This window comes from Arachis ipaensis, chromosome B10, assembly GCF_059453495.1.
Source record: "Arachis ipaensis isolate K30076 ecotype BB chromosome B10, ASM5945349v1, whole genome shotgun sequence".
In the NCBI taxonomy this organism is placed as follows: Eukaryota; Viridiplantae; Streptophyta; class Magnoliopsida; order Fabales; family Fabaceae; genus Arachis; species Arachis ipaensis.
Window position 1 is genome coordinate 129,661,563 of NC_142435.1, and position 14,025 is coordinate 129,675,587.

A 14,025-nucleotide genomic window follows, 5' to 3' on the forward strand; every position below is an offset into this window, starting at 1 on the left:
CCTTATATAGTTTGTATCTAGGGTGGGTCCCATAAGAGCAGACCCACCTTCCAAGAAACTTCCCTCCTCAAGTGTCATGTGCCTCGTTGGAGGAGTGGTGGTGTCTCGAGTTTCCGCCTGGTTCGGGTGTGGCATACTCGTTGGGTCGGTCAGTCAGGTTGGGGCACTAGACTATTTGGGCTGGGCTGGAACAAAGTTATATAAAATATTAATTTTATTTTTTAATAATAATATTATATTTTTTATTTTTATTATTAATATTTTTATTTTATTAAAATTTATATAATTATTAAAAAAATATTAAATATTTTAAGGTGAAAACTCAGGTGCAGTCGAATTTATGTGAAGTTGATAGCTGAAAGTCATTAGATAAAGATTTTGTCAAATCAATCAAAATTATCTAACGGCGCTCAGTTATTAACTTCACGTGAAATCGAGTGCACCTGAGTTTCTACCATATTTTAAAATATTTACATATTAAAATATTAGTGAATATATGTATTTTAAATTTTAATTTTAAGATTATTTTAAATTTTTATTTATATGAGACCAAATTAACCAATTTAATTAGTAATTTACCAGTTAAACTAATAAACTAGTAGTCTGACCAATTTAATTGTCGGTTCAATTCTAATAACTATGCTTGGTAGGAAGTTAATCCCCGTGTATGGTGCATGCATGGAATCCATATTGATATAACAGAGAGATAATTTTTGGCTTGCTCCCCAACTCGGATCGAAGGTCGGATTTGGGATCCAATTTGAAGACCTAGCTGGGTGGATGAGACCTATACAAAGTTCATGGCCCAAGTGGGTTTCACAGGCTCCAAGCCAGTGCTGTTGGACCATTCTATATCCAGCATTCCTTTCTTTATCAGCGGTTCCTTTTACAATTGTGTCTGGCTATTGCGAAGAACTCCTTTCAAGTTCTCTCTCTCTCTCTCTCTCTCGATCAAATCTTCATCAAGTCTTCAAGTGTCCATGTGAAATGTTAATGGGTTTTAATTTCAGAAGGGCGTTACAGGAGAGAGAAATATTCTTAGAGTAATTGTTGTTTTGATATCGGGTTGGGTTTTGATTGGAATGGGTTTTCTGACCCGGGCTCCATCCCAAAAAAAAAAACTTGGATAGAAACAATATTATTTTAGTTAGTAGATATCAAAGCTCTAATGACATAACTTAAATTTGTACAATCATTTTCGCTAGCTATTATATATACCTTTTATTTATTTTTCCATTTCATATATAATTAAAAATATTAATATTATTATTATTAGGAAAAGTATATGGAATCAAAAGTGACCAGCCAAAAAGTAAACAAAACCGTTTAATTAGAATCACTTTTTGAATAATATGTTTGAAAACCGCTCCTGGGATCACAGAGCACAAACCAAAACTCGATTTTTCATGGAACCCGAACATATTTTGACTGGTTTTTAGCTAATATGCTTTTGGTTCCTAGCATTGTTCTTATTGTTATTGTTTTGAAAAAAGGAATACTGAGTGTAGATAAGATATTGTTTTCAGGTTTCACTAAGATGCTTATTCTCAATTTAAAGCAGATACAAGGTCCACATTTTTTTGCATCAGGAATGCATGGAATAATAATATTAAAAGCCTAGAAAAACAAAGAAACATTATTATTGTTACATGGGCGACCACTTAGGGGTTTTTGATGGCAAAAGCTTGATAAACTCAATAACGACCTTAACCGAATTGGTGGCAGCAAGCGGCGCAAATGTGTCGGCCTCATTGGAGTCGGAGGAGCCGCCGCCGGCCAGGTCGGAGAGAGCCCTAATGACAATGAAAGGGACCCTTTGTTGGAGGCAAATGAGTGCCACCGATGCACTTTCCATCTCCACCGGGGTGACATGGAACTTGTTGTAGATGAAGCTTCTATATGCTGCATTGTCTATGTATATGCTTGCACTTGCTCCTCTTTCAACCAATTCCACTTTTGGTGTTGTGGACAAGCATGTTGTTGAGTTTATGCATTCATCAAGTTTCAACTTCTGAATAACATTTAAATCCAAAATCTCTTTATTACAATAATATTACATTTCTTAATTTTATATATATTTAATAATTAATAGGCAATGGAAAGAATAAAAAACCACAAATTATATATCATTGTCTTCATCTCATTCAATAAAAGTAACCTAATTTTTCCTTTTTTTAGTAATATACCTTATTTTCAGTTTAAATTTTTTTAAAAAGTAATTTTACGACAATATTTATATTGTGTCTGTTAATAAAATCTAAGAGTAAATAGCAATATGTTCAGTATTCTTGTATACTTCAAAAAGATAATATCTCAATAAATAGTCTTTTAAATATAATATAAACCTTATTTAAAAAAAAAAAAACTTATCTCCTTTTTTTGCTAGAAATAAAGTTTACCAACTATTGCTTTAGTTGGATCACGTTAATTTTATGCTAAAAAACACATGCAATCAGTAACCTGACACGTATGACTTCAGATATTATGGGCGCAAATTTGTAATATAAAAATATATAAAACAAAAGTAGAGTCCTATTAATTAATTTGGTACTTGTATTGATCAATTATTTAAACATATCAAAAGTTGTATTATTGTACTAAGCCACGAATAGAATATACTTTTACATCATCGCAAATATTTGTTGAAAATTGTCCACGAGCTCCACGGGGTGAAATGTCATTTTCAGAATTAGCATTAAAGTAAAAGTGATATTGATTTATCATTTACCTAATTTTCTTTTTCTCTTTTTCTTAATTTCATTACAGAAGATAAATAGACATTTTAAATTCATCAGTAATTATTATTCCAAATTAAAATCCATCCAATAGTCTCTTAAAAATCGAATAGATTAATTCACTTTGAACATTCTATTTATTGTATTTATGGTATATTTAAAATTTTTATTTTAATGTACTAATAGAGTAAAATATTTTACACTATATTATCTAATTAAGTTCATTCTTTTCAAACACTATATTTAAGGGCAGGTTCGTCTACCTATTTTTGCTAATGTGATAATATACAAATTATATCCTAAAATTAAAAGTTTATTATTATTATATTATTATTATTATTATTATTATTATGTGTGACTAATGACGACATTACGCAAACATAGACTATCTTTAAGAATCAGAAGACAAATTTAAAACTTTTATTTAAAACAAAAAATTAATTAGATGTATAGGAGAATCAGTATGTACTTTTAAACTACCAAATTAATTAAGAGGAGTATTAGTAGGGTCAGTAAGTTTTGTAATTTGTAGTCATTAATTAATTATCATTAATATTTTTAATAGTATGAGATTACATTTAATAGTGTGGAATTACTCACTTTTCTTTTGATCTGGTTAAATTCTAATAAAAGTGCTGGCCTCCTAAATTTTCTCATTAATTAAACTATTCATTACTTAACAAATTAAGAGTGATTGTGTTGGCTAACGAATTATAGCTCAAATGATATAGTCTTTTCATACTCACCTAAAAATCGGGGGTCGAGTCTCACTCCTAACTTTAGAAAAAAAAAGTGATTGTACTGATTAATTTTAGGGTTTAGTTAAGATGATGAGTTATATACCTTCAACCTGCTAGCAATTTGGTAGTAATGGTAATCAACAGGAACCCAGAGAGCGTGTTGCCTCTGTTCTGGAATTCCATCAACTGGAAAAACCTCTTCTGGTTGGTACCATATTCTGTTTAGAAGGTTATCAAATGAATCTCCCCAACTTACATTTGACATGAAATCTCCAAATTTTAGGTACCCTACGTTTCTTGTGTAGTCTCCATTTTGTTCTAAGGGTAATGTATTACTAGGCCCTTCTCCATATCTCTGCATATAATAACAATAAGATTAAATTACCTTTTGTATAGTTATAATTTTATTATATTTATAATTAAATTTTTTCATTTTAAAAGTTTTGAATTAGATTTCTACACTAATTTTAAATTTGTAACACGTTTTTATTATTTCAAAAAGAGTTAATTTAATGGAATATATTGATACATATTTGTTAGTAGTGTAAGACAAATAAAAATAATTTTATATTATTTACGGTAAAAGGAATATAATTATAAAATTAAAATTAGTGTAGAGACTTAATTAAATATTTTTAAAATGTAAAGACTTAATTGTAAATTAAAAAAAAAATTATAATAATTTAACCTAATTAATAATAATAATAATAATAATATACCTGCCAGCTCCAAAGTGTCAAATGAGCCCAAAAATGAGGAATTGCAACATCTCCAATATTCAAGGATGGGTTTGCATTTCCAGCAATGCCGTAATGCACCACTCCTTCTATGTTGAAAATGCTTAAAAGAAGCTGTGTAGTAATTGCTGCATTTATCTGCAATAAATATTATATTCAAGTAGTGATGATGATGATGGTAAAAACATACAAAAATTCCAATAATTAACGATTAATAACCAAGTAATAGTGGCCAACTAATTTTTTTTTTATTTTGAAGTGTTTATAAAAAATTTAAATTTTTTATATATTATTTATTATATATCTATTAAAGTAATAAATGTAAATTTTTTTTATTAATAGTAATCTTAATATGTGTTTTAAAGACACATACATGTATTAGCTAAATTTTTATAATATTTATTGAAGAATATAGTGACCAAAAACTATGATATATCATCCACCCAAAAGTATTTTACAAATGCGATGAATTAAAAAAGAAAAAGAAAACATACCACACTCAATCCAGTCATGACCAATATAACAGGCTTATCGCCAATGGATCCAAAGCGGAATCTCCTTCCTTCATTATTATTTATTATCCATTAATAAAAAAAGAAAATGAAGCTAAATTGGAAATATAAATTGACAAATCTTAACTATTAATACAAGAGACCTAATTAAGGTGAATTATATATATTCATGAAGTTTATATTTTCTTTTATTCTTATTTATATTTACCTGCAAAGTCAATAATATTTTCACTGGGAGTGTAGGCTGGATTTTGAAGAAGAGGATTGAGTTCAAAAGAATTTGGTATGACCAAACCTATATAAGGCCCTTCTTCGTTGATTCTTGTTATTTCTTCTTGCAATTGAGAAGTCAAAGCACAACTAACTAATGCATTTTGGGCATTGAATAACATAAATAATGCCCCAAGAAACATGCATAAGCATAACACTCTCCTACCCATCTTAAATTCTTTATTGATCCACAACACTCATAAAAAGAGCACAACATGAGAATTGAACTACTCAATTATCGGTTTTTATAGGGAAGAAAAAGTTTAGCTGAATATAATATAAATTATTTTTATTGATTGTTTAAAAATTAACCTTTCACGTTGTCATTTAATTAATCGAGTAATTGATTATTTTAATTTAAAAATTATAAAGCTACAAATATATAGCTTTTGCTCTATTTTCTCCCTTATTTAATAATTAGGGTAAGGTAGGTGAGATTATTTGCAATCCAATATATTTATTTGCACTCATTATTAATTGATAATCATTATAATTCCCTAAATCATCCTCATCTAAATCAATTAATTTATTAAAATAAACATTTTAAAATAATATTTTTTTTGTCTAGCTCGCACTCGGATTCAATATTGATTCCAATATTTTCATAGTTCCAATATAAAAGTGATAAGTAAACACCATTTTATTTTATTTTTTTGTTTATATTTATATATTTATTCAAAACTTGTATAAAATAATAACAACAAATATTGTGACAAACGTCAACCGATATATAAGTCACAATGAATGTTTCACATCAAGAATGATAATAAAAAATCCCAATAAATTTAATAACCAATAATAAACAAAAACAAAATAAAATTATATAATTATGACTATAATAACATATGTGCTTGTAAAATGAGTTTAAACTTTTATACATTGGTGAAGAATATTTAAATATTTTATTAATAATGATGCAATAAAATCAAATCAATCGTGTTCTTGGCATACTTTCTCAATTTCTAATATAAAGATGGTTAGTATCATTCAAAAAGTTAAAAAAATGGTTAGTAGCTAATCAAGTAAGCATTACTAAGTACTGTCTACAGAGAGAGTCAGAATAAAATAACATTAACATATTACCTACTCTTTTGTCTCTTTATTTGACGTAGTACTAAAAAAATTCTATAATAATAGAAAATTGATGTGTTCAATTCCACGTTTATCTTGAAGCCTAATCATGGTTTACTACAATGATCAATTTGAATGTTTAAATTTAAGTGAGAATGAAATTTATTTCAAAAGGCTAATTAAGGAAGAGAATTTTATTATTTTGGATTAATAAAGTGTTTTTTTCAAATCATTTTATTTTGACTTAAATAAAATTTTGGTTCTTCGAAAATCATTTATTTTTTGTTTTGGTTTCTATAACTTTTATTTTTATTTTAACCTAATAAACATTAAAAATTTTATACATGGTCGTTTTGATAAGCTGATGATGACTCACCAATTAGTCAATCAGATGCAAGCTCCTCTTGGAGACAAATTTATCTTTTTACTCCTCATCTGCCATGATCTGTTTGTTAGTTGAAGAAAAAACTCATACAAATTAAATTATTTGAGGTGCATATTGAAAGAGAATTGAATTTGATTAGATAATATGTGGTTGATAAACAAGGTTTAATTTTAGCCAATTCTTTTTTTTTTTTTGGCAAATGGTCAAAACTGCATCTAGATTTAAATCTTACTAAGAGGTATACTAGAGATAAAAAATTACTAAAAAAAAAAAAACAATATATTTGTTTTGTTCTTTTTGGACATTCAAAAAAGTAAAAAAATAATTATCAGATTTGAGATGAGATATGACTCCAAGGACAAATTGGATAATTTTTATAAGATTTCACTCTTGAACAAAAATTCAATGTTGTCAATTGTTCTTTCTTATCTGATACTGCATATGAGTTTGAATCTTATTGAACTAGATATTAGAAATTGATGAAAAAAGAATAAGATATTTTTTTTTGTATTTCATCATAACTAATCAATTAAGTAGCAATTGTAGACCATCAAAAAAGAATATTTATTATCAACTATGTTAAGTATGTACTAAAATTAGCTACCAGTATAAAATACATATTAAAATATAAAATACACATTAAAAATAGGGTAAAGGACATTATAGTTTTCACTTTTCAGTGGCTAAGAGAAGGGGGGGGGGTTGAATCTTAGCCCCTTTTTCGCTTGATAACACTTGCTGGTCTTTGAAACAACTTCTGGAGACTTTTTGTCCTTTTTGTCTCGTATCAAGCCACGAGACTTTTTCTTTTGTCTCGTACCCAGCCACGAGACTTTTCTTTTTGTCTCGTCGAACAGCACGAGATATTTTTCAGTTTTATCTCCTGTGTAGCAGAAACATAAATGGAGTAGAAGAGAGAGAAAATTACACTCAGATATATCCTGGTTCAGCTGCTAAGTGCAGTGCAGCCTACATCCAGTTTCCATCACAAAGATGATGGAATTTCACTATAATCATCCTTGATTACAAACACCAATTCTCCCTATGAACTATCCTTCCTATCCGGGACAAGTCCATAATCTAAACCCAATCCTGAACTTGACTTGGTTACTGCCAAGCTTTCAACTGCTAAGTGCTAACCCAACTTGCAAGGGGATTCCCACAGAATCATGAAACACAACACAGATGTACAAAAGACTTCTAAGGACATCTATGGCTTTTTCTTTTAATTTTGCACTCTCTGCCTTTTTCCGCTCTATGGCTTTTTCATTACAAACCTCACTGTTTGCCTTTTTTCCATGAGACTCAAGACAGACAAAATTAAATAGAAAAATTACAAAACAGAATACATTGAAAGAGAAGAAATTCTGTTAGCTTAGGTAGCTCTGAGAATCTTGTGCTTTGCACTCTCACTCTTTTCTCCTTGAATTAAACCCTGACTGTTCACCCTTACTTATAGGGAGAAGCCTCCAAGGTTGAAACCCAAACAAACTAAGCTAATCTTCTTCTTCTTCAAAACAGAACCGGTTCGGCCAGAGAGAGAGAAGAGATAACCCATACAAAACCCAACATGCAATTACCTCTAGTCCTTCCTTGGTCACCAACAATCATCAATCTGGGCCTTCCATCTTGTCTTGCACTCCAAGATGAACTCCTAGCCCTTGATGCTTTATGATGATGATAGCTTCATCTGCTCCAATCTTTGCCTCCTCCATCACGTAGCTACTGTATTTACCTCCTGTGGTGGTTGAGCAGAATCAGAGACAAGCCATCCCTCAAAGGATCTTCTTCTCTGACCGAGATCTTCTCTTCCATTTTTGGGTATGGAGATGCCAAGATCTCTTCACCAAATCTTACCAAGTGATGAGAATCACAGCATACTTTTAGTTTTCTTTTTCTTGCCATCATTATGATGGTCTTGTGGCGTGCTTCTTCTTCTCTTCAGTGGGTAGCTTTAGCTTCCATGGTTTGATGTGTAATGACCGAAAACAAGAAGCAAGGTGAGAAAGAGAGGAGAGAGAAATTTGAACACTAACTAATGGATTTTGACAAAGTAAATTAAATTTCCACTTTCCTTGCATTAGGTAGCGTGTAGCATTGATGATGTCCATCAAATCAATAGCTAACTCTCTCTCATATTTCCAATGTAAGTTTAATTCAAGTTAAATGAATTTGAAATCTATATGATGAAAGAGTGAGATCCGTAGGAAGCATTGAAATTTTGCTTTCTTTGCATAATGGTTTCGGACCATGCAAGCTTGCCTTCAAGCAATTTAATTTTGGGCTTAGTTCAACATGGTTCTGGCCCAATTAATCACAAATTGCTTCAGCCACTTAATATAACATACTTTGAACAAGGCTAAAAAGCACATTGGGCTTGCAATAATAAATCAAACTGGCCCAATTAAAATAATTCAGCCAACATAATCATATTTAACATCAAGGCTGAAGGTAAGATGCATATATGGGCTTGCAACAGTTTTCCTTTATTTTCGACCCAATTAAAATTTGCATAAACAAATTATCAATTAATACATATGAATTAAAAACAAATTGATAATTTTGTAATTTAATTAAATTAATAATATTTGTTCATCATCAAATTAAATTTAGAGTTTTCCAAACTCATCAGGACAAATAGGTCCCTGAGCTTTTAATTCGTGGACTTTTAACTCCCTCAAGAATGGAAAATACAAAACGACCCCTGACCTCTCAAAACTCCGTACAAATGGGTCTTCCCGTTCAATTTGCTTCGCAACACGTTACGGATTCTGGTTACCTGGCGCCTATGTAGCGTGGAAATGTGCACGTGTCTTCAAAATGGTGTGAACGGGGCTGACGTGCTCACCTGGAGAAAGTTATGGGACATTGTAGTCCTTGGGCACTCGGACGATGTCGTTTCAGGTTAATGTTTTGCAACGGTTATTGTGACTTATGAGATATGCCAGTGCCCATATCAGTCATAAACAATTACAGGAAGCCCTAGCACTACTAACATTTTCCCTCCAAAAAATACAACGCTTCGTCTCCATGTTGTCGTCATCGCTGTTCCGTGAAGGAGTTCCATATTGAAGCTCTGTGGTTATACCTACGTCTGTCGTGGAGAGTAGTAAGTACATTGATGTTCAAAATTATTCTGCTTATGTTCGTTATTTGCTATGAATGTTGTAGGATGGGACTAATAGGGACTGTTAGTGATTGTCATAGGTGATTAGTTGTGGGGTTAGTCATTTGCCATGTATTGTTTAGAGAAATTTTGGAGATTTAGATAATAAGGGGTGGTTTTATGTTTTGTTGTGGATTGAAAAATTTTACAGATGGTTGATGTATTCGATGTTCCCGTGTTCCATCATGGGGGTAACTTTTCAAGGACACCTACCGGTGAGTTAGTCTATCTGCATGGTGAAGTTGAGAAGTTTCCTCCGATGGACTTGGATTTTGTCAATTTCGGAGATCTGATCACGATGTTCAAAGGACTGGGATATCAATCGTATAAGGAGGATTACTAGTATGATCCAAAAAGCAAAGATATGGAGTCAAGGTTGCATGTACTGAGGGGGGATGCATGGATCAACCAAATGCGACAGGCTAAGTTGAGGAATAAAGATACTGAAGAGTTTTACATTTTTTTGACCATCCTGTTGACCAACCTGAGATTGCAGATGATGATTGTGAGAAAAATGATGAGGTTGAGGAAGAAGTCGATCCAAACGACTTGGAGAAGTTGGATGACTCATCTACCGACGATGATAGAAATGACAGTGATGAAGATGAGCTGTATAAACCACCACCAGCTGGTTATGAAAGTGGGAGTGAGAGTGGTGAAGATGATGAGGGCAGAAGGGTTAGAGCTGCCAAAGAGAAGAGGAAACAAGTGTCTCCATCATCGAGGAAAGGGGTTGATCCCAATGAGAAGCCAAAAAAAAACAAGCAACACATGAGTTTAAAAGGCAGAGATTTAAAACAAGAAGGGTGGGCTCAGCTGTTGAAGGTTCCTCAAGGTCTACTGGGCCTGCTAAATAGCCTAGCACAAGTAGGCCAGAAAGACAGCCCAACAAATCTAGGCCTACTAGGGAGCCCAGCATGAGGCCAGCCGTTGCAGATTATGTTAGTGATGCAGACACTGATAATGAAGACATTGTGTTTGAGTACCAGTCTGAAGAGCTGCATACCCTTGTCTCATCAGAGGATGAAGGGAACAAACCACACTGAACTGAGTTTGATGAACACTATGGTTTGGAGAAGGCAGATTTGAGCTAGGCACAAGATTTGCTACAATAGAGAGGTTCAAGGAAGTTGTGAAAGATTCATTTATTGCTGAGGGGAGGGAGTTAGTCTGGATTAAAAATGATAAGGAAAGAGAGTTGGCTGCAAGGATGAGGATTGTCCCTGGATTGCTCATCTCTCATACAATAAACAGCTGCAGTGTTTCCAAGTGAAAACCTATAGGAGTGAACATACATGCGCAAGAGATTTGGGAAGCAATGCAGCTGACCAACACTGGATCAGCAAAAAGTGGAGAAAAGGATGACCACCCATCCTCATATGAACACACATGAGGCCATTGATTTTTTAAGAGAAGAGTTTGATCTAGTACTACACCCTAAAATGGTTTACAGAGCTGTGAGGGAAGCCAAAGACAGGATCATGGGAAACGAGATAGAACAATATGGGAAGTTGAGAAACTATCTAATGGTTATGCATGGAATCACTAAAGAAGACTTATGAGCACTTTATACAATCTGTTATTAGTGAAGAGTTCTGGACACGGTTTGATCAGACTAGGCCTGCTGCACCTGTTATTAAGCGGCCAATCGGTCGTCCAAAGGTCCATAATAGGCAGAAGGACCCAGCAGAAACTGTTATTGAAGGTGAAAACTGAGGAGAAGTTTCTATGTGACCTGCAGCAAGTGTGGTCAAACAGGACATAACTATAAGACTTGAAAGGGTGTGCCATCCAACCCAAATTGGAAACCTAAGACCAGGAAACCAAAGAAGAAGACCCAAGACAACTTTTCTCTTGTGGTTATACCATTATCACAATCAGCACCTGAGGTAGAGGTACTTGACTAGACGAAGGATCTTTATGTCCCCCCGATAAAATGTTTAAGGATTTAGTTGTCCATTTTAAAAGTGTTATAGGACCTATTTGTATTTTTTAAATTTGTCTCATGGCTTTATTGTCTTTCTTTATATCAGGGTGAGGAGCATAACTCAGCTACTCCAACCAACCAGAACCATTCTACCACTTCCACAACTTCAGATGTGGCCCAGCAACAACCTGCTCCACAAGTTACATCTGCGACCACTACTGCAGTCCCTGCACGACAAGGTCAGGTTCCATTCAAACCTCCAGCCAGAGTTCCAGCAAGGCCATCCAATAAAAATTTCAGACCAAAACAACTAATTAGAAGGAAGGGTGATGGCAAACAACATGTTTAGGAATCACAGCAGCCAAGTGTAGAAGCAGTTGAAGGATCATCTGATGAGACTCTGGCTGCAGCAAGCACTGGACCTAAAAGGATGCTTCAGTTTATCCCCACCCCAAGAGTTAACAATTCTAAGAAATGATGTTGATATTTTATGAATCTGATGTAAAATTTGGACAAACTTATTTTCATTTATTATGCATTGTGGTATGTTTTTGGCAAAATTATGATGCTCAGGTTGTGAGCTGTTAACAGACTGCATATCATGTTTTCTTAGGATTGTAATCCTTCGAACTTATATTTTGGTTCAATGTTTAATGATCCAAATTATTTAATGTCTTTTTCATTCTATTCCCATCAACATGATATTATATATAGCCACCCAAATACAAGATGTTATAGCAACAACATATCATCATTCATCAAAGGATAAATATAAGTACATTATGCCAACTGTTCTTCACTTTGCTGGATGTAGCATAATTTAATACAACACTTGTATTCTAAAAGCATAATTTAGACTGCTTTTCTACTTTTCAGCCAAGTTTGGCAACAACAGAACCTAAAATTACACTAACCACAACAACAATGACCAAATACAAATTAACATTTTTCCTCCTCTCTAGATGCAACAGCTTCTTCTCCAAATCAGTGAGTCTCTGTTCCACTACCTTCTTCCCAAGATACACTCTCAGATCATCAACCTCGTTCTCAGTCATAAACTTTTCAAGAACTCTTACTGTTGAAACATGATCATCCAGCCATAAGAAGAACTTGCAGTGACTGAAATTTTCAGCTGCATGTTCATCATGGCAAAACAAAAAATCCCCAACTTATAATCAAAATAAGTTCTTCTAACGCCCGTATAATCAAAATCACTCAAATAAAATCTCTAACTTACCTTAAAGAATGGACATCTAAAGAACAATCTATTGGGGTTCGTCGTCGTCCTCAATTTGTACAATATGGCGTACACTCCACATTTACACGTCGGAGAAATCTCGTCTTTCTCCTCTGCAGCTTCCACACATTTCACAATTGACGGTAGTGGAATGCACTTTGCGCTGGATGAAGCTCCATCGCTGGTCATTTAACACTGCACAGTACCACCACCCTCAATCTCTCACAGAAATGACAACGGTAATGGCGACATGGTTCCATTTGAAGACATAGGGCACACAACAAAAACGACGTTGTCCGAGTGCCCAAGGACTACAATGTCCCATAACTTTCTTCAGGTGACCACGTCAACCCCGTTCACACCATCCTGAAGACACGTGCACATTTTCACGCCACATAGGCGCCAGGTAACCAGAATCCGTAATGTGTTGCAAAGCAAATTGAATGGGAGGACCCGTTTGTACGGCGTTTTGAGAGGTCAGAGGTCGTTTTGTATTTTTCATTCTTGAGGGAGTTAAACGTCCACGAATTAAAAGTTCAGGGACCTATTTGTCCTTTACCCCTTAAAAATAAGTTAAACAACACATATATTTATACCTAGTAGCTAATTTTAATGTACCCAATATTTTTCATTTATTATTTGATTCATATCCTATCATAAGAAGTACAATCAGAACAATACTCGAAATAGAAATTCATAAAAAGACCACCGATATTGAGATCGAATAAAACAAAATTATATCCAAATCATCAGATCCTTTTCTTCGTTTGAGAATTTCACCTTCTTTTATTCTGTCTCGAACAATAACTAGGACCAATTCAATAATATTTTTTGAATCTCCAATAAAAATAAAAAGTCCATTTATAATTTTCTATTACTTGAATTAATAGATCATCTAATTAAAAATCATAACAAAATGCATATAGATAAACTATATGCAAATTGTATACTAAGTTTGCTAATATGACAATACATAAGTATTTAACCTGTTATATTGATACTTAATAAAGCAAACTAATGACAAAGATCAAAATAAAAAAAATTATTTAAAAAAAAACAAGTATTTTATAAAATAAAAGGATTAAAGGAATAACAATCTATCTCTGAACTACATATTAGAATATGTAAAAAGAAGTTTTAGCGCAATTAAACCACATTGTTAAAAGCATTTACATTAGATCTAATGCTCGTCTTGTTAAATGATGTCTAAAAATACAAGCTGGTTAGAAATCTGGGACTCCCTCA

General features: G+C 32.9%; 1 protein-coding gene and 1 pseudogene across 1 annotated transcript; one reads left to right on the forward strand and one right to left on the reverse strand.

Annotated features, from left to right (window-relative positions):
• Positions 1–1,505: 1,505 nt before the first annotated feature.
• Positions 1,506–5,212, reverse strand: LOC107622934 (bark storage protein A). Its single transcript, XM_016325015.3, has 5 exons — positions 4,933–5,212; positions 4,707–4,774; positions 4,195–4,350; positions 3,579–3,830; positions 1,506–2,011 (listed from the first exon to the last, which is right to left on the reverse strand). The coding sequence occupies exons 1-5, from the start codon at positions 5,162–5,164 to the stop codon at positions 1,646–1,648; spliced, it is 1,074 nt and encodes a 357-aa protein (XP_016180501.1). The 5' UTR covers positions 5,165–5,212; the 3' UTR covers positions 1,506–1,645.
• Positions 5,213–9,767: 4,555 nt separating this feature from the next.
• Positions 9,768–10,662, forward strand: LOC148581701 (uncharacterized; annotated as a pseudogene).
• The last annotated feature ends 3,363 nt before the right edge of the window (positions 10,663–14,025 follow it).

Bases quoted from the DNA above. Each gene is read 5' to 3' on its own strand.
- LOC107622934 (XM_016325015.3), bottom strand. From the start codon at position 5,164: ATGGGTAGGAGAGTGTTATGCTTATGCATGTTTCTTGGGGCATTATTT. The intron at 4,351-4,706 runs GTATGTTTTCTT...TATTTATTGCAG, and splicing joins TCATGACTGGATTGAGTGTG to ATAAATGCAGCAATTACTAC. The intron at 3,831-4,194 runs GTATATTATTAT...TATTATATGCAG, and splicing joins TGACACTTTGGAGCTGGCAG to AGATATGGAGAAGGGCCTAG.